At 42.5% G+C, this 22,823-nt stretch overlaps 1 protein-coding gene and 1 long non-coding RNA gene across 3 annotated transcripts in view; one reads left to right on the top strand and one right to left on the bottom strand.

Annotated features, from left to right (window-relative positions):
* The window catches only part of GCN1 (GCN1 activator of EIF2AK4), a 38,432-nt gene extending 19,688 nt beyond the window's left edge, over window positions 1-18,744 (top strand). The window contains exons 32-58 of one of the 2 annotated variants that reach the window (XM_014894616.2): window positions 473-638; window positions 1,581-1,775; window positions 1,959-2,205; window positions 2,670-2,791; window positions 3,103-3,217; window positions 3,675-3,854; window positions 4,196-4,416; window positions 5,101-5,169; window positions 5,298-5,436; window positions 5,545-5,741; window positions 6,103-6,245; window positions 7,018-7,135; window positions 7,260-7,475; window positions 7,808-7,972; window positions 8,380-8,541; window positions 8,995-9,087; window positions 9,331-9,474; window positions 10,432-10,701; window positions 10,814-10,927; window positions 11,443-11,673; window positions 12,278-12,471; window positions 13,040-13,154; window positions 14,206-14,302; window positions 15,149-15,294; window positions 15,900-16,004; window positions 17,263-17,481; window positions 18,037-18,744. In XM_014894616.2, the coding sequence (XP_014750102.2) occupies window positions 473-638; window positions 1,581-1,775; window positions 1,959-2,205; window positions 2,670-2,791; window positions 3,103-3,217; window positions 3,675-3,854; window positions 4,196-4,416; window positions 5,101-5,169; window positions 5,298-5,436; window positions 5,545-5,741; window positions 6,103-6,245; window positions 7,018-7,135; window positions 7,260-7,475; window positions 7,808-7,972; window positions 8,380-8,541; window positions 8,995-9,087; window positions 9,331-9,474; window positions 10,432-10,701; window positions 10,814-10,927; window positions 11,443-11,673; window positions 12,278-12,471; window positions 13,040-13,154; window positions 14,206-14,302; window positions 15,149-15,294; window positions 15,900-16,004; window positions 17,263-17,481; window positions 18,037-18,162 (4,309 nt within the window). In that variant the 3' untranslated portion in view covers window positions 18,163-18,744. Of the gene's footprint in view, window positions 1-472; window positions 639-1,580; window positions 1,776-1,958; window positions 2,206-2,669; window positions 2,792-3,102; window positions 3,218-3,674; window positions 3,855-4,195; window positions 4,417-5,100; window positions 5,170-5,297; window positions 5,437-5,544; window positions 5,742-6,102; window positions 6,246-7,017; window positions 7,136-7,259; window positions 7,476-7,807; window positions 7,973-8,379; window positions 8,542-8,994; window positions 9,088-9,330; window positions 9,475-10,431; window positions 10,702-10,813; window positions 10,928-11,442; window positions 11,674-12,277; window positions 12,472-13,039; window positions 13,155-14,205; window positions 14,303-15,145; window positions 15,295-15,899; window positions 16,005-17,262; window positions 17,482-18,036 lie in introns of both variants that reach the window. The other variant, XM_014894615.2, reaches the window with a different exon arrangement.
* Window positions 18,745-19,062: 318 nt separating this feature from the next.
* Window positions 19,063-22,762, bottom strand: LOC106864895 (uncharacterized). Its single transcript, XR_001404526.2, has 2 exons — window positions 22,507-22,762; window positions 19,063-19,982 (listed from the first exon to the last, which is right to left on the bottom strand). It is a non-coding gene; the product is annotated as an uncharacterized LOC106864895 (long non-coding RNA).
* Between the last annotated feature and the right edge of the window lie 61 nt (window positions 22,763-22,823).

Here is a 22,823-nt window from a genome sequence, read left to right as displayed (position 1 = left end):
CCCAGCTCTGTATGGGCCATTGATTGTTTCAAGAGCAGCAGTTCAAGCCTTAATGAACTGGCCAAATTCCAGTTTGGCTAATTACTTTCTGTTTACTTCTATGTTCTGTACAGGTTTAATTGGAGATCATCTTGTTTGCTACTTTGTCTTGAGCTAATCTGTCCTTTAATGCTGATGTACCTTGTTGTAAAGCTATTGCATTTCAGCAGTAGTTGAAGTGATCCTGATGTCTAAGTTGGCTCAAGTATCCCTAAAGCTTAATTTGAGATAAAAGCTATTATATGGCTGAGAGATTATTATCCTTGCAGGAGATTGAGGCATGGAGTTATGTAATGAAATGCACAGAGGCATTTTGTTTCCATACTGGTTCTTGCTCTCAGTTTCTGTAATTGCTGCTGATAACAAATGTGATTGTGAGCTCTCAATTCTGTGAGAAGTCAGTAAGCTAACAGGCTCATCACCTTCTTCACAGGTGTGGCATAGCACTGGCCCTTAACAAGCTCTCAGAGCATCTGGACAGTTCTCAGGTGAAGCCCCTCTTTCAGTTTTTTGTGCCGGATGCTCTGAATGATCGCAGTCCTGAGGTCAGGAAGTGCATGTTGGATGCAGCTCTTTCAACACTCAACACTCATGGCAAAGTAAGTCTGAATGTTTCTGTCTCTATCAGTGGAAAAAGATGTAATGGATATGTAGGTACTGTGTTGGAGCCCATAGATTAAAAAAAAAAAAAAAAAAAAAGTCTTAGAGGTTGCTGTTACTTGTAACAGCTGAAAACTTTCATTTAGAAATTTTTGTGTTCAGAGTTGTTCTGTTAAGTGTCTAGTGTTGACTAAGTGTGGTTCATCCCTGTCATTGCTATAAAATATAATATTCCTGGATCAGCTGGAGTTAAAATGGTATAAAACTAGAGTAACAAAAGCAAAATCAGACCATAGATCTTTTAATCCTGTGAAGATGAGAATTCCTTTTCAGACTTCATGCAAAGCAAAACATGAAATCTTGCTGATGTTGGCTTAGTTAAACTTAAATCATAGAGGAATGGAGGACCATTCTTTTCCCTGTTAGCTCTTCCCCAGCAGTGTCAGATGGGGAAGGTGTGCAGGGTGTGAATTGCTCAGCTTGATTTCCTCCTATGTGCCAGTCACCTCTGGACAAATGCCTTTATTCTTTAGTTTAGCCCAAGACAGTTGGGGTATTTTCATATTATTCATTCTTTCATTGTGTTTATTAGAAAAACAGTGTGAAGTTTGTTTGATGTTTCTGCTCTCCCTTGGCAAATGGTGCAAGCAAAGGAGCGGGCACTGATGTTCAGGCCTGGGAGCTTGTGTTTTTTCTGGCAGAACATCATGCTGGTAGGCTTGGGGATTCTAATTTTAAAGAGCTAATTTCTCTCTAGCAGGAAATATTTGTTGCCTGTCGGGATGGTACAAGGTTTTATGTGATGTGACACATGAAATGAACTGTAAATACAGTGTGATTGTTCAGTTGTTGGCTCAGAGAAGAACAAACAAGTCCACTGAGCATAGCAAATCTCATTCTGAGTGGACTCTAGTGGCAAGTTCTGTGGTTTTGTTTTTCAGGACAATGTTAACTCTCTCTTGCCAGTGTTTGAAGAATTCCTGAAAAATGCTCCTAATGATGCCAGTTATGATGCTGTCAGGCAAAGCGTGGTCATTTTGATGGGGTCACTGGCAAAACATCTGGACAAGAGTGACCCTAAAGTGAAACCAATTGTTGGCAAATTGATAGCAGCCTTGTCCACCCCATCTCAGCAGGTAGGTGCCTTTAGGAGGAGTTATCAGGTTCCACACAGAGGCAGGTTAACACCAGGATACTGTTAGGGATGGCAGAGAGATGAAAAATGGTGACAGAAGGGTTTCACTTGGGGTGCATTCTAGGGGGAATTTATGTTAGCAAAGACTGTTTTGTGATCTGGTGGCTGGTGGATTGTTTTACAGGTTCAAGAGTCAGTGGCAAGCTGTTTACCACCTCTAGTGCCTGCAATTAAGGAGGATGCAGGAGGAATGATCCAGAAGCTGATGCAGCTGCTGTTGGAGTCTGATAAGTACGCTGAACGCAAAGGTGCAGCCTATGGTCTGGCAGGCCTGGTGAAAGGCCTGGGCATCCTCTCTCTCAAGCAGCAGGAGATGATGACCACGCTGACCGATGCTATCCAGGACAAGAAGAACTTCCGGCGGCGGGAGGGTAAGGGACAGGAGCTTCTCCTTCCAGACACTTAGCATTTCTCTTCTGCCTACTACCATTGTGGTCAGGTGATGTTCCTGCTCCCCTGTGTTTGGTTTTGCTACTTTATTTTACTAAAGTTTGGCAAGAAAGAAATGGGAAGTATCTCTTGTGAGGCAGTTGGTTGTGTAGAGTGGCTCAGAATTGCTTGATTCACATCGTGGTGCAAGCTGGATTTCTAGTCCTAGACCATATAGATGTTCCCCCTTCTCCTGCTTCCAAAGGCAGGTGTTGCTGGGGGAGAGCTCCTTTTCTGAGGCCACAAATCCCTACTACAGCACAAGCCACAAGGGCAAGAAAGCAACAGACTTGCAGCTGTGAGATTTGAGTGCTTTTGGAACAGTATTTGGCAAATTGTATCTTCTTTTCCCATCCTCCTTAAATGAAGTTGTATTTTCCTCTGACTGCCTTTTTTTGGTTTTTAGGGGCTCTGTTTGCCTTTGAGATGCTGTGCAGCATGCTTGGGAAGCTGTTTGAGCCCTATGTGGTTCATGTGTTGCCTCACCTGCTGCTTTGTTTTGGAGATGGGAACCAGTACGTGCGAGAGGTAAGGTGCCTTAAATTTCTGCTATCACAGAGTGTTAAAAAACCCAGATGGAATGGATATGGATGTGAATCCTGTTTGTAACGGGGCAATTAGAGAAGGTGACCTATCCCTTGACATACCACTAATAACAATTTGATCTTCTTAGTAACTGAAAGCATCTGATTTCATTGGCCATTGAAAGGGAGCTACTTAGCCAGCTGCATCATTGTATACTGAGACACTATTTACATGAAGGCTTTGTTCCCAGAGAGTCTCAGAGGAAAGAAAGCAGTGTTGTGTCACCGTTTGTAAGTGTTCTCTTCTCCTTGGAGGCTGCAGATGACTGTGCCAAAGCTGTAATGAGCAATCTGAGTACTCATGGAGTGAAGCTGGTTTTGCCATCACTTCTTGCGGCACTAGAAGAGGAATCTTGGAGAACTAAAGCTGGTATGGACCACTATGTGCCTGACATGACTGAGTAACCCACAGTTCCCTTTGCTGTCATCCCCCTTGTGTATTCCTTCATCCCTACAGATGGCCTAGATGGTTTATTGTCTTATAAGGGACTGTGAGACTTGTCCAGCTTTTTACAGCTGAGTTCCCTTACACATTTGAGTAACCTTTTTTCCCCTGGCATATTCAAGGGACAGTTTGTATCCAATCTCTATAGTTGTACTTCAGAACGTGGAATTTTCTTAACATATTCCTTTTCCCTTGTACAAAAGAAAAGTATTTTTTGGTGTCTTTAAGTGGCACAGAGCAACTTAATGCATTTCAGCCATTCTTTGTGTTCTCTGACTGGTAGATTTGAGTTTGAAGTAAATGTGATCATCTCATGTCAGTTCTTAATACTGTGTTTTTTCTTTTCTGTTGTCTTTTCTTTCTTGGTTTACTTTGTTCACAGGGTCAGTGGAACTGCTGGGGGCTATGGCATACTGTGCTCCCAAACAACTCTCTTCCTGTTTACCCAACATCGTGCCCAAACTCACTGAAGTGCTGACAGATTCCCATGTGAAGGTGCAGAATGCAGGGCAGCAGGCTCTCAGGCAGATTGGGTCTGTCATCAGGAATCCAGAGATCCTGGGTAAGACCTGTCTGTGCATCTCTAATGTCCTGATGTGACTGTGGTTTATAAAAGCAAGGTTTTGGTTCACGGTATTTAGGATTAAATGTAAATTTGTATAGAAAGGAAACTAATCCTACAGAAGTATAACATTAAAGCTCAACAGCAGCTGTCTGCTTCCAGGCATTTTAAATGTTCCTGTCCATTTTTTCAGCTGATGTTAATAGAGTTTCCCCTCTCTTTGTTCTGATTGTTGCTTTAGAAGGACCTAAAACATCCCATGAGAGCACACCAGCTCATCCTGACACGTTTTTGGTTTATGTACAAATAAAGTCTTTTCTTGCCTTTTTAAAAATATTCAGCAATTGCTCCAGTTCTGTTGGATGCTCTCACTGACCCCTCCAGGAAGACTCAGAAGTGTTTGCAGACTCTACTGGATACCAAGTTTGTCCATTTCATTGATGCTCCATCCTTAGCACTGATCATGCCAATTGTTCAGAGAGCTTTCCAGGATCGTTCCACAGACACCAGAAAAATGGCTGCCCAGATCATTGGGAATATGTACTCCCTGACTGACCAGAAGGTACAGTGCTCAAATGCCCTCTAACTGTATTCTAACTGATTACTGTGACAAGCACTAGAAGGAATTTATTTGGCTTGGAGATTTTGCTCTTAAGGTAGAAAATACTAGCATCCATGCAGCTTCTTAATTAAATGTATGTAAATGAGCAGATGACTATAAGGATAGTGACAGTTCTCAGGTCCTTAAGAGCATCAGCTTTGGTCATCTAGTTATTACCAGTTTATCCCTGCAAAAAGGTCTTGTAATTTTTACCACATAAGAAATGTCTTGCCAAACAAACAAGTGAAACACAGATCAGCTGCTAACAAATGGATCCAGGGTTTGTTTGAAAAGTATTTGTAGGACCTGACTGTAAGCTAAAGATCTGTGTTTAATTTTTGTGCTGTTAATCTCTACATTTAAACCTTGTGTAAATGTTAAGAGTGTTGGATTTTCCTTAGACACAAACTCCTGGGTTGTGAGCAAGCATTAAAAAGGTTTTGATTGATCTGCACAGAACTGATGTTTCTTGGACTTCAGAATAATTCACTATGCTTGTCTGCAGTGTTGTGAGAGCACCTAATTAAACTCTCAGGCTGTTAAGGACGTTTGCTGATTCTAAGGGGTGAACATCCTTTACATGAAGGTGACTTTGTTTTCTCTCATTTTGAATCTGGTTCTGACTTTTTGAGCTCTTTGTTTTAGGATCTGGCTCCGTACCTACCCAGTGTGACACCCGGACTGAAGGCCTCTCTGTTGGATCCTGTACCTGAAGTAAGTCTTTTGTACAAGCACAGTTTGTCTTTCAGTGCATTAGGTTAAACATTGTCCTAACCAGTGTGGCACATCTGTAGCACCTTTGACTGGACATTTTGCAGATCTCTCTTTCTCTTGGCTGTTAGGTGCGCACAGTGTCTGCAAAGGCCCTGGGGGCCATGGTGAAGGGTATGGGAGAGTCCTGCTTTGAGGATTTGTTGCCATGGCTGATGGAGACCCTGACATATGAGCAGAGCTCAGTGGATCGCTCTGGTGCTGCTCAAGGTGGGGACAGCTGTGTGTGAGCCCTGAGCTCAGGTTTTTTCATATTAAATCAGATAAGCTGCTTGTTTCTTGTGTGTATCAGCTCTGTTCCCTGCTTTTTTCCCCCAGGTCTGGCTGAAGTTATGGCTGGTTTGGGGGTAGAAAAGCTGGAGAAACTTATGCCAGAGATTGTAGCAACTGCCAGTAAAGTGGATATTGCTCCACATGTACGAGATGGTTATATCATGATGTTCAACTACCTGCCAATTACCTTTGGAGACAAGTTCACTCCCTATGTTGGTCCCATCATTCCTTGTATCCTTAAGGTATGTAACAAAACTGAAGAATTTTATTTATCGGAGAATAAAAAGAAGCCTCCAGAATATTCGTAAGTATCATTTTCAATAATGGTGGGATGTGCAGAGACTTGTCCAGCTTGGCTGGACTACTAGAAAAAAAGAAAGGAAATTTAAATTATAAATGATTTCTTCTAAGTTATTGGCTTGCTGTCTTTTACTTATGGTCACTAGTCATTTTTTGAAGTCATCTTTGTGCATTCACAACTCTATAGTTCATTCGGTTTTCATGGTGGAGAGAGAAAACACTGGTTTGTTTTCCTCCTGTTGCTTGTGCGTGTATTGTGCTGAAAGGCCGAGTTTTCAGAGCCCTTTTTGTGGCTGTGTGCAGGCCCTGGCAGACGAGAACGAGTTTGTGCGGGACACGGCGCTGCGCGCGGGGCAGCGAATCATCAGCATGTACGCCGAGACTGCCATTGCTCTGCTGCTGCCACAGCTCGAGGATGGGCTCTTTGATGATCTCTGGAGGATAAGGTAAGGCAGAACCAGCTTAGCCACAAACGTTTCCTTTCCATTCTTGAAAAACTGGTGTGATGTAGACTCTGTGTTGCTCCTCAAAAAAATGCAGATACCTCCTGTGAAGCAAAAACAATTGTGTCTTTTTGCTTGTTGATTTCAATATGATGCCTTACAGCACTTGAGTCTGCAAAGCTCTGCCAGGCAGGATGAGGTTTCCTACTACCTGCAGAGCATTCATGCTGGATTATTAATTCTAGCAGTGACTCTGAAATGCACTTCCAAGGCAGTCGATGTGGCAATATTTAGCCCTTGTGTACTGTTTTTCATTTCTCCAAATGCTGAGCAAGTTATTGTGCTCCTGTGTATGAAAATGTGCAGTGGAGCACTCACAGCCAATAGCAGTTGCTCAAAAATTAGCTGCACTAAATGATTTGTGCCAGCTGAGTGCTACTAAGTACTCCTACCCTAGGTGAATGTTGTTTGGGTTAGACAGATGCAGGCAATGTCTTGTTCCTTTTTAGAGTCGAAGCTATTCTCGGATTCATTGCTTTGATTTAAAAATCCTCTCAGCCCTTCCAGTTTGGAATTCACTCCATCCCTTTCTATTCATCATGCTGCTTTCAGCCATGTCGGCAGACTGATGTTACACATCAGCCCATGCAGCATTTCAGTGCAGACCCAGCTGTGCTTCACATTTGGCTCTGGTCTGTAGCTGACATCCTGTCAGGATTGGACAGGTACTGCCTGAGGGCCCTGTTCTTAACACTTGACTTGCTCCTGTTACCAGGTTTAGCTCAGTTCAGCTCCTTGGAGATCTTCTATTCCATATCTCTGGAGTCACTGGAAAAATGACCACAGAAACTGCCTCAGAGGATGACAACTTTGGAACAGCCCAGTCAAACAAGGTAAAGCTCTTCTTGCCTGCTGTGCCTTTATTTTTTTCAAATTCTCCTATTTTAAATCAGCATGGACACAGGCTGCTGGAAAGACATCTTGAATAATCATGTATTCTGTGCTATTTCTTTCCAGGCTATCATCAATGCTCTGGGAGTGGAGAGGAGGAACAGGGTGCTGGCAGGGCTGTACATGGGTCGCTCAGACACACAGCTGGTGGTGCGCCAGGCCTCCTTACACGTCTGGAAAATCGTTGTCTCAAACACTCCTCGCACGCTGCGGGAAATCCTGCCAACACTCTTTGGGCTTCTGCTGAAATTCCTGGCCAGTACTTGTGCAGATAAGCGAACGGTGAGGAATTAAGTTGTCCCTTCTTGATGCTGCAGGTGACTGTAGAAAATAACTCCTGAGAAAACCAGGATAATTCTTCTCTCTAAAACACTCCGAAGCTGTCATCAGTTTAACTGTTCTGAGCATGAGCATGTCTGAGTTGTTTGCTGAAGGCAACTGTGATTGTGATGACAGTAAAACTATTTTTTGATGGTTATTTGTAATAATTTCCATTCCTACTTCTCTATCTACACTATGAACAGTGGTGTATAGTCAAAAATGAACATTTGTTCACAGTTCACCTTCTAAAGTTTTATAAAAAAGGAAAATAATTATTATGTTTTTGGAGACAGGTTGCAGCACGGACATTAGGAGACCTTGTCCGAAAGTTAGGGGAGAAGATCCTTCCTGAAATCATTCCTATCCTGGAAGATGGACTGAGATCAGACAAGAGTGATGAGAGGCAGGGAGTCTGCATTGGTTTGAGCGAGATCATGAAATCAACCAGCAGGGATGCGGTGAGTCACATGTGCCAGGTGAAATTCCTGTTTTCCCAGGTATTGATGTTATGGTGCAGGTATTGCACTTGAGACAGAAAAATGCAGCTAGTGCTGGACTTGTTCTATGGTCTGAAGTCAGGGCCTTGTAACTAACACTGAGTTGCTGCTCAGGCAAATTTATGAATTTATATCAGTTGGTAAATTTAAACATTGCATATGAGATATAATTCTAGAAATTTTCCACTAGGTAGCCTTAGAGCACTGCAACTCTTTGTGCTGATGGATCCTGCTTTTCTTCCAATACTATTCCAAGCAAACAGCAGTTTAGTTTCAGCTGGGCAAATTCTGAATTCTTCGCTACTTTACTGAGATACGCGTGTCTGTTGTACTTTAGGTGTTCTGAAATTTTATCTGTTCATCTACAGGTACTGCTTTTCTCTGAGTCTCTGGTTCCTACAGTGAGAAAAGCACTGTGTGACCCTCTGGAAGAAGTTCGAGAGGCTGCAGCCAAAACATTTGAACAGCTGCACTCAACAATTGGCCATCAGGCTCTTGAAGACATCCTGCCTTTCTTGCTGAAGCAGCTGGTGAGCATTGCTCAGCATTAGTCAACAACCTGATTAATGATGCTGTGGGACAAGTTTTGAATAATTAACCCAAAGGAGGAGGAGGATTGCAGTGGCAGACCTTCCAGGGAATGGCAGCAGTATTTTGTCTCCTCCTGGAGTCATCCTAGCCAGTGGTAGGGAAGATCTTGTGGCTTAAGCTTAGGCCTAAGAATTGCTACACCTGTCTCTGTGATGGAATTGCCACTGTCACCTGATGAAGTTGCTTGGCCACTATGCCTGGAATGGAAAACCTTTCTGATACGACAGAAGAGCTTGGTTTGGGTTCTTCTAGTTACTATAAGAATATGAGAACATTTTTAAATAGAAGAAGGATTTGGTTTGTTTTTAAGATCACATGGAAAACTGTCCCTTGAAGCAACTTGGTGTGTCACAGATCATTTCTCAGGTTTGTCTCTTTCTCTTTCCCTGTAGGATAATGAAGAGACAGCTGATTTTGCTGTGGATGGTCTTAAACAAGTTATGGCTGTCAAGAGCCGTGTGGTGCTGCCTTATTTGGTGCCAAAGGTACAAATGGAAATAAATGTTAAACTTTGTATCTGTGCTGTTTCCTCTGCTTGGTGCCAGTTTTCTTTGGACCAATATGGCAAAAGAGAAAGCATAGTCTGAAATTTTCTTTTGATTTTGTGCTCAAAACATTGTCATTTGGCTTGTGGTACGTAAATATTTCATGTTGTAGAGAGAGTGAGAATCCTTCATAAAAAACTTCCTGCTTGTCTCAATTTTTGATGTTATTTTTTATTTTTGTAGCTGACTACACCCCCAGTGAACACCCGGGTGCTGGCTTTCCTCTCCTCAGTGGCAGGGGACGCTCTGACACGGCACTTGAGTGTCATCCTGCCTGCCATGATGTCTGCACTCAAAGAGAAGCTGGGCACCAGCGAAGAGCAATTGGCAAGTAGCACAGCTCAGCTCTTTGTTGTGACAGGTTGCCTGAAGATAGTGCACCAGGTTTACTTCCCAGCCCAGAATGTGTTCTCTAGATTCACAGATTGCATGTTTAATTCAGTCCATTAGCTTCTCCAGGATGAGTCTTTTTGCCTGGTGGCATATTGTGAGTCGAAAAACGTATGCTTTCCAGATCTATTTGTATCCATTTAAAAGTCTCCTTGGCCTGCTACAAGATACAATTCTCAGTTTACTTATTCCTGGAGAACTGCCAGAAAGTCTAGTTAACTTTGTATTTATTCTTGGTGTAGAAGACTGAGAGATTAAAGGGCTGCAGGGAGGAAATCTCCTATTTTGCATGCTGCACTCTTCCCGTACTGCTTTCCAAAACATCTGGTGTTTGGACTCCAGAGAACATCCTGGAGTTGTGACTGTGGACAGACATTTTCATAATCAGTTGGTGAATTAGGAATGAGTGACAGAGTCCTGTTTTCTTTCTGTTGTGGATACGTATTAGATCAGCTTCTAGCCCCAAGTCTGCCTGGAGATCTCTAATATACCATAGACGTGCTTGTAATTAGTGCTGTGACGCACAGCATTAAACTACCTAAATCAGAAGAATGTTATCTGACTAGACTCACAGTCTCTAATGGGTGAGTAAGATGGAGAGACTGAGCCACTCTAATTTTTGTAAATTCGCCCTCCTGCAGCTGCTGCAGCGATCAATTCAGCAGTTTGGTCACCTGTTAAATTTTAAGAATCAGTCGTACCTGTGTCTTCACCACGACTGAGTCAAGCCTTTAATGGTGATGTGATCAGCTCTTTAATGAGAAACAATTAGCAAGTGGGGTGTGTTGTAGTATTTATCTAGAGACAATGCTGGGGATAACATGGAGAAACCTGGGGCTAAATTTGGCTTTGTTCTGTTTGAAAGCTAATGGAAAGTTAATTTGGACTCTTCAGGAGATGGCAAACTGCCAGTCTGTGATCCTGTCTGTGGAAGATGATGTTGGACAAAGAATTATAACTGAAGATTTGCTAGAAGCTACCCGCAGCCCTGAGCTGGGCATGAGACAGGCAGCAGCTGTCATGCTGAACATCTACTGCTCCAAGACAAAAGCAGACTACACTGGGCATCTCAGGAGCTTGGTTTCAGGCTTGATCCGCCTGTTTAATGACACCAACCCTGTAGTTCTGAATGAAAGCTGGGATGCGCTTAATTCCATCACCAAGGTGAGAGGCAGCTTAAAAAGGTTACAGGAGTAATGCTTGGCCTGAGAAGATTTCACAAAAGATACCTGGGTGTCGTGTTGCCTGATCTTTGTTTTACCCCTCTCTCCTGCAGAAATTAGACGCTGGGAACCAGCTTGCTCTCATTGAGGACCTGCACAGGGATATCCGGATTGTAGGGAATGAGGCCAAGGGCGAGCATGTGCCAGGATTCTGTATTCCTAAGAAGGTAAAGGATCAGAATGAGTGTGGATTCATGACAGCCATAATACCCCACCTTTGGGGAGAGCTGATTGATACTGCAGCTATTAGAAGGAGTGACTATTTAGGCATTCCAAACCTGTATATTGGAGGACTTTCTGTATGTTAGAGCTCTTGAGTAACCCTACAGAACACCCCTCTTGCAATGAGGTCTCTGACAATTCTGTTATGCACGTAAGTTATGGTTGTTGGCTGCTTTTTGTGGGGGAGTAACACTGGACTTCTATGCCAGATTTCTCTGGTTTAAAAATTCCCTGAGCTGCCACCACTTTTCTCATAGCAACTGGCTTAGTAAGGCGGAGAGGCATGAAATCAAACCAAATAAAAGTAGCTCTGTCAATGTGGAATCAGGAAGCTGAAGGTCAACAGGAAATTGAGAGAAACTCTCCAAGTTTGTGCATCTGGTGTATAATAGGAGCAAAAATAAGATACATATTTCTTGCATCTTAGCTTCTAAGCTTTCTTATCCGATTTTCATGACAGGGAGTGACTTCCATACTTGTGGTGCTGCGGGAAGGTGTTTTAACTGGTAATCCAGATCAGAAGGAGGAGGCAGCAAAGGCCTTAGGGCTGGTTATAAAGCTGACTTCTGCTGAAGCTCTCAAACCATCTGTGGTGAGCATCACTGGGCCACTCATTCGAATCTTGGGAGATCGGTTCAGCTGGAATGTCAAGGTGGCTCTGCTTGAAACATTAAGCCTTCTTTTAGCTAAGGTAAGATTCAAAGTATTGAACTGTGGTTTGTGAACATTTTCCATGGCAACCTTCAGAAATATCTGTTGCTGTTCATGTAAATACAGCTGGGATGCCAGCTGCTGTGGATTTGATATGTAGGAACAGCACTGTAACTGGATTGCATTCTTGCAGCAGCTTCTGGCCTACAAAAAAAGCCTCCAGTGCTGAACCACTGGCTGATCCCACTTTCAAGTGATTAAAACCCACTGTGTAATTAATCTCTCCTGTATCCACCATTTTTATGTATTGTTTAGTGCAAAGATCTTACGTATCTTTGAACAGAGCTGAGCTTTTATTCAGTGGTCTGAGTACAAAAGGCTGTTCATGATAGTGTAAAATTTCTCAGTGCTGCCCTTGTATTTCAGTGTGAAGAAAAGGTTATTAGATTGGAAAAGGTCAAAGGTTTTGTGGTAAATTGTTGTTTCATGTTTTTTCCTTTAGTACTTTAGTAGCACATTAGATTTTATGAGGGCTCTCTGATAACAAACTGCTGTAGAAGAGGTTATGCTGTTTTCAGGCTTTGATCTCTAGCTGCTCTTTAATATTTGACCCCACCACTTTCCCTTCCTCCACTCTGGAATAGGTTGAGATTGCTTTGAAACCGTTTTTGCCCCAGTTGCAAACAACGTTCACCAAAGCTCTGCAAGACTCAAACCGCGCTGTTCGCCTTAAAGCTGCCGATGCTCTTGGGAAACTCATTGTCATCCATGTCAAAGTGGATCCTCTCTTCACAGAGCTCCTGAATGGAATTCGTTCCAGTGATGATTCTGCCATCAGGTAAGCTGCAGCTGACAGCTCAGACCTTCCTGCTTACTGAGGATGAAGGAAAGAGCTGGGATGAATGAACAAAACCCCCAGTTAGAGTTTCATGTATTCATGAAAGCACTGGACTGCAAGCTAAGAATGGGGATGATGGGGCCTTCCTGTGTCAGAAGGTGAGCTGTGAGAGTATTTAGGAGAAAGAGTGCTTGGGTCTGTTCTCCTCTCCTGCACATCCCCAAGCAGCCCACTTTCAGATAAAAGGCAGTATTGACTGTCAGTCTGACCTGAAGTAAAGCAGCTGTTCTTGTATCCTAAGGGCACAGATCCCTAAGGTATGAACTTCCTGACATGATATTTTTTTTTAATGTTTGAACAATCAGAAAATATCTCTGTTGTGTTAGACAGAGACATGGAAGTACTGTCTAGGATGGAGTCTCCAGCAGGGCAGAGAGGGGATCACTGTCCCAAACTCTAAGGCATCTCAGTGTAATTGCTGTGCAAGGATCTGCAGGTATCCAGACAAAATTTCTCTTGGAGGGTGGGGGAGAGGCAGTGTCTGACTGTAGAATGTGATCTCTTCCAGGGATACGATGCTGCAGGCACTGCGGTTTGTCACACGAGGAGCTGGTGCAAAAGTAGATGCTGCAATTAGGAAGAATATTAGCACTGTGCTGCTGGGGATGCTGGGACACGATGAGGTACTGCTTCAACCAGCTGCAAAGGTCCCCTGCTGCAGACAGTCTTGTTCTTACATTTAAAATCTGAACTTTCTAACAGAATTACTGTCTAAAAGAACTTCTGGGAAAATTATTAATGATGTAGTCACAGTGAAGAATTGGAGATTCCTGACCAGTCAGTCCCTGGTTGCTCTGAAAAGCTTCAGTTTAATGTTTCCTTGGCAACTGCATATGTGGGTTTGGCCTGCAGCTCCTCACTAACAGGTTTCAGGTAGCTCTGCAGTCAGGATTTGCTTTTTATCTTGGAGAAAGCCTGTGGTACCCTCACTCTATGCATGGATGTGTTTGTTGCCTCTCAGGTGAGGTTTATCGTTCGTGTAAGAAATTTTTCAGGTAATGGCAGATTTTTCTCTAATGAGAGAAGCTCTTCAAGTTTAATATAGGGTCTTCTGTATATAGCAGATGGCAACAGTAACATGAGTGAGATTAAATTAATCATCTAATAATTTCTTTTTTTATGTCAGTCTCTGCAACAGACGTGCAACTGTTGAGATGCTAGAAATACAAAAATTGAAACATTTCCACTGGGTTGTAAATTTGGGGGAGAAGTGGACAGTAATGGGATGGTCACATAAGGAAGCCAAAATAGCAAAAGCCTGGAAGTGTTAAATGAAAAGTAGTAAGAGTTTATCACAGAGACCAACTCATCCAGAGATGGCTAGAAAAAACACTAATAGTAAGTGAATCTAAACTAAGCTTTTGTGAACTCATCTTTTAAAACATTGAATTTCATCTTTATGACCTTTCCATTTAACAAATCAGAACTTAGAGAAGATCTCTTAAGTCTTCAGTCTCTGCTAGCTTTTTGACCTTAGATTTGGTTTTAAGTTCCATTATGTACAAGAAACCATGTGAACTGAAAGAAATCCACAGGGAGTAGGAGTGAAAAACTACGATTTATTTTCTCCTCCTCTTTATTTCCTGTCATCTTCTGATAGTTGTTTATCTTGCTGCCTGTCTCTGGGGTGTGTTGAGCTCAAGCCATGTTCTCTGTTCTCCCATCCCCTGTCAGGATGCCACCCGCATGGCCTCGGCCGGCTGCCTGGCAGAGCTGTGCGCCTTTCTGTCCGACGATGAGCTCAGCACTGTTCTCTACCAGCACTTACTGGGTAAGTGAAGCTGTTTGCAGGACTGGAACAGATTCTGAAAGCAGAGAAGATTCCTTCTCAGCCATTGATTCAAGCTAACTTTGTGACTGAATCTCTGCTCTGTATTTTCTTGTGCTTTTCTTTGCTCGTGGCTTCGTGCACTCTGGTATACAGGGAGCACAGGTAACTGATTGTCAGTTGGGGTTGCCCAGACTTTTTTCTCTGGATTTGTTACCTGATGATGTGATGAAAGTGCTAGCATGGCTGAGTAACTGCTGTTGCCAACATGAGGACAGCTGGACATAAGATGTCCAGGCAGGGTGGACAGGAGGGCCATCCCACCTTTTGGGAGAGCGCTGTGGTCTTAGGTTGGCTGATGCTAATTGCAGGCCACATCTGATGGCTTCACATGTTTTTGGAGAATTAACTAATTTGCCTCTAAGTTAGAAAAAAAAAAGAGTTTTATAGGACCCCGGTGTTGGAGAGTGTTACGGATTACTCTCCCCTGTGGGATTAAAAAAGGAATTCTGTTGGCTGGTCAAATTACAGATGACTTTAGACAAGCTTTGACTTTCTAATAAATTTGTTAATTTTGAACCATCAGAAGTATCTGAGTTGAAGAAGAGAGTCTCTTGTTTGTGTCTGTTTCCCTGCCTGCCCAGGTGGTGTTCCTGCCTGGAAAAGGTGTTGATTTTAGCTCTGTCTGTATGTCTTTTTGGGAGAAATGGAGGAAGCAGGGCATTGCTGTAGATGCTGCTCATTGTATCATTTTATGGCAGTGAATTGACAAATTGCCAAAAGCCTCTCAGATGAAGAGGACTAGATAGCAGGAGCCCTGCCATTGTTCTGTTCTCTCCTCTGCAGCAGATGTTTCTGGCATTGACTGGATGGTGAGGCACGGCCGGAGCCTGGCGCTCTCCGTGGCTGTGAACGTGGCTCCTGGCAGGCTGTGTTCCCCAAAATACTACAGCAGTGTCCAGGAGATGATCTTCAGCAATGCCACAGCTGACAGGGTGAGTCCTGCCCAACAGTGGGGGAGTGCTGTTGCAGGTGCTTGTTGGGAGCAGTTTTGAAAGGTGTGAGAACAGGTTCCTGTGATACCAACCAGGACAAAAACCCCCAAGTGCCATCTGAACATTCTCCCTTGGCTAGATGCAGTTTTTATGGTGAAATTACACAACTGTTCTGCTTCTTTGAGTTCTGATCTCTGGGGAGGTGAAGATTAAATAATCTTTAACTGCAGAGTAGCTTTCATTTGGAGTAAATTACACTCCCGTTTCCCTAGAGAGTTCTCATTCACAGACCAAGTTTGCAAGAAGTGGAAATTACTCATTTTAGGAGGGAGATTTTAAATCTGGTGTTGAATGAGTAGTTTGGGATAGGAATTTTGTGGGCTTGGTGGGGCCTGCTGCCTTATTTCTTCTGGCTCATGTTTATATTAGGATTTTTTCATCATATTACCTAATACCGTTAACCCAATGTTTTCCTGCTTTGATGCTGCTGTTCTTTTGAAAGATGGGTTTAGCCTTCCACAAAAGCTGATAGACCATGAGTTTGGTTTTAAAGGATGTTGTTGAATTCTGCTGTAGTAATACCAATTCTTGTCTTTATGCTGAAGATCCCCATTGCAGTTAGTGGCATCAGAGGGATGGGCTTTCTCATGAAATACCACATGGAAGGGGGAAGCAACCTGCCTCCCAAACTTTCCAGCCTCTTTATTAAGGTAAGAATTTTCATGTTAATTACCTGGTCATGTTCTTGTGTGATCTGAATCTCTGTTTGACCTAACTCATGGGTGGGTCTGTGAAATCCCTGAAAATCTAGATATTTCTTTTTGAGGCAGAGTGCAGATAGAAGCTTTGAAGCTGTGAAAACAACACTGCCATCCCTGCTCTAACATGGAAAATTGCTTTTGAGCTTTCTGTGCTGAAACCCAAGTCTGATTCTTATAAATGCATTTTTCCTTTGCAGTAGTAAACAGCTGGCAGAGAGGCAGAGAAGAGTGTGAGGAAGCTGTCAGGTTTTAAGATTGGTAAAGGTCAAACAGCCTTTGCTAGAAATGTATCAAATAGCAAAGCTCACCTGACCTGAGAACATTGAAGTCAACATCTTTTTCAGTTCATTTTGATTTAAATATTTTTCTTCAAAATTCCTTTATTGGTTGTTTGTTTCTTTCGGTGTGTGGCTGGGGTTTTCTGGTTTCTTTAGTAGTCTGCCCTCCCCAAACCCCACCACACACCCAAGTATCCTCTTGGTAGACAAGAATAGATAGAGAGGGGTGATGCTGCAGCATGTTACATTTTCAGATTTTTCTTTTCTTTGCAATTTACTTAACAAACGACCAAACATGCCAAGCTGACATGATACAGGCCAACATTCTTCAAAGCAGACTTTTTGTTTGAAATCCGACTTAACTATATTAATATAATAGTATTATGTTAAAATACAAAATATTACACTTGCAACAAAACCTTTATCACTGTATTAATAATGCACTTGACATTCAGAAGTTAGTTTTCATGTTTTAAATGGATTAAGATTAAAATATAAAACTCTAATTCTTTGAATTTTGAAGTGAAGTCCACTGTTAAAATGCACCCAGTATTCCAACCAGAGACTGGCTTGGCTGTTGTTGCTGAGTGAGTGTGTTGTAGAGGTGCTGACAGTATCAGCTTTTCTGCTCTTGGTGGTCATTGTCATTTCCTGAGACAGTTGAGATGAACATGTGACACTGTCATCAACTACATATTTAGAAATTTTCTATTGAAAAGTTGTCTTGTTTTGAAGGTTTGACTTTCTCTTACACAGTTTAGTCAGACTTAATTGGTAACAAGTGTGTATCTTGTGTACCTGTGAGTTGAAAACGGTTTGCTTTTCTTAGCATAGTTTTAAATGCTTAAATTGGAAAAAAAAAATTAACAACTGCTTTAAATACATGTCCTTGGTATACCTGAATGTACGTGTATCTTTGTCTCCTTCAGTGTCTTCAGAACTCATCCAGTGACATAAAGTTAGTTGCAGAAAAGATGATTTGGTGGGCAAATAAAAGCCATCTTCCCCCACTGGATACTCAGACAATTAAACCAATTCTCAAAGCACTTCTGGACAACACAAAAGACAAAAACACGAGTGTAAGAGCCTACAGTGACCAGGCTATTGTCAACCTTCTGAAGATGAGAGCGGGTGAAGAAGTGCTTGAGGTATGAGACATAAAAAGAACCATAATTGTTGTTAGCAAGGCTGTGTCACTTTGTTCTGCTTTTGTGTGTGTGGTGCCTCAGCCTCAGAATGTGCTGGAAGTCTCTTATGAAATAGACGAAGTGGGACATTCCCATTTTCATTTAGATCTTCAGCAGCATCCTCATGCTAAGCTCTGAAGAAATCAGCAACACCTGTTCTGTACAACCTTATAGTGCAGCATTAACAGAACTGGGGCATTTAACATACCCCCTTAAGCCTTGCCTGTGCTGAGTTCCCTCAGCTGGCACTGATAATTCATTGCTTTGGTCACTCGGATGATCACAGTAGCACTAGGGAGTATTTAGGATGGACTACTACTTCATGCATCCATTTCCAGACCTGTTTTCTAAGTCTGACCTGCTTTTGGATAGTTCCCACGTCTGGAATTGTAAATCCAGGTGAAGACTTTTGGGACGTTGGAAATGTTTCAGTTGATACAGCGCACAAGGCACTTACTGTGATTTAGAACGGTGTGTGCTGAGGAGTTGGTAACTGGTGCTGTCTCCTCTCCACAGTCAATTTCCAAGATCCTGGATGCTGCCAGCCTGGAGCTCCTCAATGAGAGCTGCAGGAGGTCCCTGAGGAAGCTGGCTGCTCAGGCTGACTCCGAGGAACAGATCGATGACACCATCCTGACGTGATAAAGCTCCCGAAGACAGGAAACACTGAACCAGCCGCTGCATCAGCATTTCAACTCAAACACCTATTATAAATGTTTTCATTTTTGAAAATGTTAATTCTGATGGGATTTCATGAAAAGGACTCCCAGAGAGTATTTTAGTATCAAATATACCAGAATAGCCTTAATTAGACCCACACTAGATGAAAATCAAAAATTTGGTCCCCTTTTTGAAACAGATTATGCGCAAGAGACAGACATACTAACCAATACTGGTCAGCTGTGGCCAACTTTGAGATGTGGCTAGAGCACATCAGGCTTAAACTCTGGTGACAACTATTTCCTTCCCAGGGTCTGTGCAAAAACTCCAGTACTGCAGGTATTGTTGGTTTTTCCACACACCCTGGAGGCAGGAATAGAACTCAGTGGAAGTTCAGTTGTATTGTTTCTGTGTACTGCTAACTTGCTGCTTGTGACGGTTCTGAAGACTGAAAATCCCTGTAAAATGGAGTATTTAAAATAGCCTTAGAATTCACAGATGCGAAAGGGGGATTAAATGCAGTCTGTTTAGAGAAGGAACATTTAATAAAGGCTCTGACTTTGATCCTTCTGATGTAAACTGTTCTTTTTACAAATTCATTTGTCAACAAACTTATACTGTGATTTACTTTTCAGACCTGTTTGTTCTAGGGCATACAGTTTGTAGAGTGGACAGTGCTGTGATCTGTGAAAACCTTTTGTAGAACTGAGGCAAGACAGGGTTTAAAGTCAAGCCAGAACTGACATTTAATGAAATTTATAAATAATTACTCCTGTTAATTTCCGAAGTATTTTTGACTACAGACAGCTTTTTAGTTACCCAACTTGTGAAAAGTTCTTTGTATTTATGTCTTCAAAGGCTTCACAAGATACTTGGCATTAAGTCAATGACTTGTGCTGCTCCAAGAAAGTATTTTATTTTACCTGGCCACATATATCTCTCTTGAAAAAAAATTAATTTACTAGTACATTTTATGTCACTTGATGGAAATAGTCAAAATCTTGTTGCAGAATACACATTTTTAGAAGGCAAAATGGGCTTTACATTCCATGTAAAGCAGTAGTTAAGTGAGCTGTATCTGTTTTGTGAAACTCACAGAAACTGGTTGCACCTGAGAAGCCAGAGCACTAACATTTGTTATTTCATGTGGGTGGGGTGTGTGTGTGTGTATGATCTTCCTTGCTTGTAACTCTGGATGGCTCAAACCATGATGATGGGAGAATACAACACTACACATCATAAAATTTGAGAGCATGAAGTGGAACCCCATGGGAACACACGTTCTGCTAGAAGCAATTTTCTGATTGTTATGGCAGTAGCTGCAAACACAAGAACATTTTTATCATACTAATGCCTCAAACATCAAGATACAATCATGAGCAGGTACTTGGGAGAGCTGTGGTTTGTTCTGGTCAGAAGTACAAGAATCTGGTAGAAGAATCTTGGTGTTGTGTCAGTTCCCAGCCTGTGGTGTAGCATCCCGACAATAGATTTGCTATAGGAGTTAGTGGAAGGAACTTTGAACATCAGCTGTTTTACCCTGAGATAGGCTCAGCTCCCACTGCACCACTTCCAGCTGATTGTCACACAAGTGTTTATATAGCATTGTAGGATGAAGATTCCATAGCCTCTCTGTGCCATCTATTTCATTATATGAACTTACCAGACAGAACTTACCTCATGTCTGAAGAAAAAGTTTTCCTTGCTGCTGCTTGAGTCCACTGCTGCTTGTCCTGTTCTCACAGACATTGAAAACAGTTCATTTTTGCAGCAACTGCATTGTCACTTCAGCGTCCTCAACCCTACATGAAATAAATTTAGATTTTCTATGTATTTTCATAGAGATTTCCATGTTTTCTAAACTTACACTGCTGCTGCTTATGTTTGTTTCATTCTGACTCCTCTTTGCCTCGAGATGTCCATTGCTGGCCCAGGTCTCATGGGAAGTTGTTTTGCAAGCCCCCCATAACAAACACAGTTGTTCACCCCAGCACAAGCTCTGGGTGCTGCTTTGTTGCAACACCAGCATGTCATTGGCACATTTAGTTTGTGATCAGCTATGAAGCCAAGCTACAAAATGGCTCTTCAGGTAATTAGCTCTGATTTTGTATTTATGCATTGGACGGATTTCTACAAAACTGCAGCGCTTCCCAGTTGGTCTGATGGAAATTGTTCTATTTCATCCCATTCAGCTGCATTCTGAAGGTGGGTTTTAATTCTGATTTTTGCCTTTCAAAATACTTGCCAACCTGAAGTCATCTTAAAACGATGTATTTTGCACTGAGTTGGTAATACTCAAGAGTGAAAACTCAGCTAAATGCTCCTAAAGATTTGGCAGCTTGGGGCACTGGAATGAGTTTCACCTGTGATAAATTTAGCTGTGCTTTGGGATCACAGGGAGAGCAGTTAAACCATGCAATGCAAAGCCTCTGCCCTGAAACATCTCCAGAATTTGATGCCATTCAAAACCTACTAAGTAGGTGTCAAAAAGCTCAGTGACTGTACTGGAATCACTCCCTCCATTACTGCAGCTAGGAAGGAATGAAAAAATGGCAGGTTTTCGTGAAGAATGGCTGTTAGAGCTCTTGATTATGGGCACCTTGGCTTAGCTATTCTGATTACAACTGGTGCTCCACATAAACATGGGAAAGAAAATTATAGGTAAATAAAGCCTTTTTTATTAACTTGTTCTTTAGAACAAGATCTATTATTTTGATGATTTGAATTTCCAGCTAGGTAGCAGCAAGTGGAAAGATTCATTCATCTTCCCAAACAGCACCCGAATTTCTGCACTGGGTTTAGTTGTTCCTGAGAGGGAGGAGTAAAAGGAAGTTCCTTGCACTTGAGGAGAATATGCTGATTTTTCAGTCACAATGAAACACTCCACTTGGATTTTGACACCTACTTTTTGCTGAACTATTTATACACAGCAGTATAATATATCAGAGACAAAATACCCATAATTTTTGCCACAACATGAGATCTGATAAATTCATTGTGCCAACTTGGAGACTAAAGAATTTTTTTTCTCATTTCAAATGTTTTAAAAATACCAGTTGTCTGTAAAAGATAATTTTTCCCTACAACTGATGGTAATAACATCTTTGAACTGTCAAGCTGACAGCTGAATTGTGTGTATTTCAAGAAGATCAAAAAATAATTTATGAGAAAGGTTTAAACTTACAAGGTGCTAAAAATTACAGTGGAAGAGAGACAAATGTGAAAGCATAAAATATTCAAATATTTTTTTTTTTTGATTAATCACAGTTCTTACTGTCCATTTTATTTGGTAACATCATGATGCCTCACGCTTTTCATGTGATGAGGTTTCATGAGCTTAAAAATAGAGGTAATAGGAGTCACTGTCATTTTGGGTTTGAGCTGGTGGTTTGTGTGCTGGATTCAAGGGATTTCCCTGCAGCTACAGTGTCCTCAGTTACTCTGGTGGTGCTGGGTTGCATGATGGGCTTCCCCAGTGCTTGTCTGGGGTGGGTGATATTATATATATATATATATATATTTATATATATATGTGATGTTTAAAATGCATGAGTTGCAGAATGAATGTGAGCTGAAGGTCACACGAGTGGATTCCAGGATGCGAGGACCTTGATGGGGTGAACTTTGAAAATTATAATACATTTTTGAAGGTTAAGAAAGGTTTATAATTAAGTGGAACACCACCTACTAGACCAGGTTGCCTCAGTCCCCACCCAGCCTGGCCTTGGATACATTCAGGGATCCAGAGGCAGCCACAACTTCTCTGGGCAAATTGTGCCAGGGCCTCAGCACCCTCACAGAAAACAATTCCTTCCTAATATGGATATATTTATAATCTATAACAATCTGAATTCTTTAGTGCTAATATACCTCTTCCCAGCTGAATGACAATGCATGTTAGTAAGACAGGTTTCATTAAATAATTCAACTTGATCTCAGGAGTTCAAGTACCAGTGACACGGTTTTCTCTAGAAAAAATAATCAGAGCAAAAACCCAGCACTTCACTTGTGCCTTGTCTCCACTTAGAAGTGGTGATCACCTAAAAGGTAACCATAGTCTTGCAGAATTTGTGTAGTCACTGTCTGTGCAACTCATAACAAAATCATTGAGGCAGCTGGATGACCGGGAGAGTGCTTTTGACGTGCAGATGTGGGCTGGGGCCGGTGCAAGCGCAACTGCGGATGTGAGGTCGAGGCCCTTCGTGAGCCACACACAGGCACACCTCTGGAGCAAAAAACCCAGGAACTTAATTTCAGACTGGCCTGACTTGCCAGGCTTGTAACACACACCTGGGCATATCCTATCACTGCTCTAGGGCTCCTCACCTGCGGCGTGGGCTGCCACGGGAAATGTTCCTGTCCCTACACAAATCGCTCCTTTGGAGCAGAGCTGGGAGTGCTGGGGCTCCCTCACGCCTTGGATGCTTTCCTGGAGGCAGCGTCGCTTTCTGCCGCGTCCTCACACGAGCACCTACGGGAACTGGGGGGGTGAAACACGTGTCCGACGGAGGTCTCTCGCCGGTTCGGCACTGGGGAAGGACAAGGTTCCCGCGGAGGGGAAGCGGGGCGCGGAGGGCGGGGGGATCCCTCACGCTCCCGCCATGGCCGCCAGCGCGCGCCAGCCGCCCCAGCCACCGCCCTCA

Source organism: Sturnus vulgaris, chromosome 19, assembly GCF_052056855.1.
Source record: "Sturnus vulgaris isolate bStuVul1 chromosome 19, bStuVul1.hap1, whole genome shotgun sequence".
In the NCBI taxonomy this organism is placed as follows: domain Eukaryota; kingdom Metazoa; phylum Chordata; class Aves; order Passeriformes; family Sturnidae; genus Sturnus; species Sturnus vulgaris.
The sequence above is the reverse complement of the archived record's forward strand: the minus strand, read 5'-3'. Positions and strand labels throughout refer to the sequence as shown.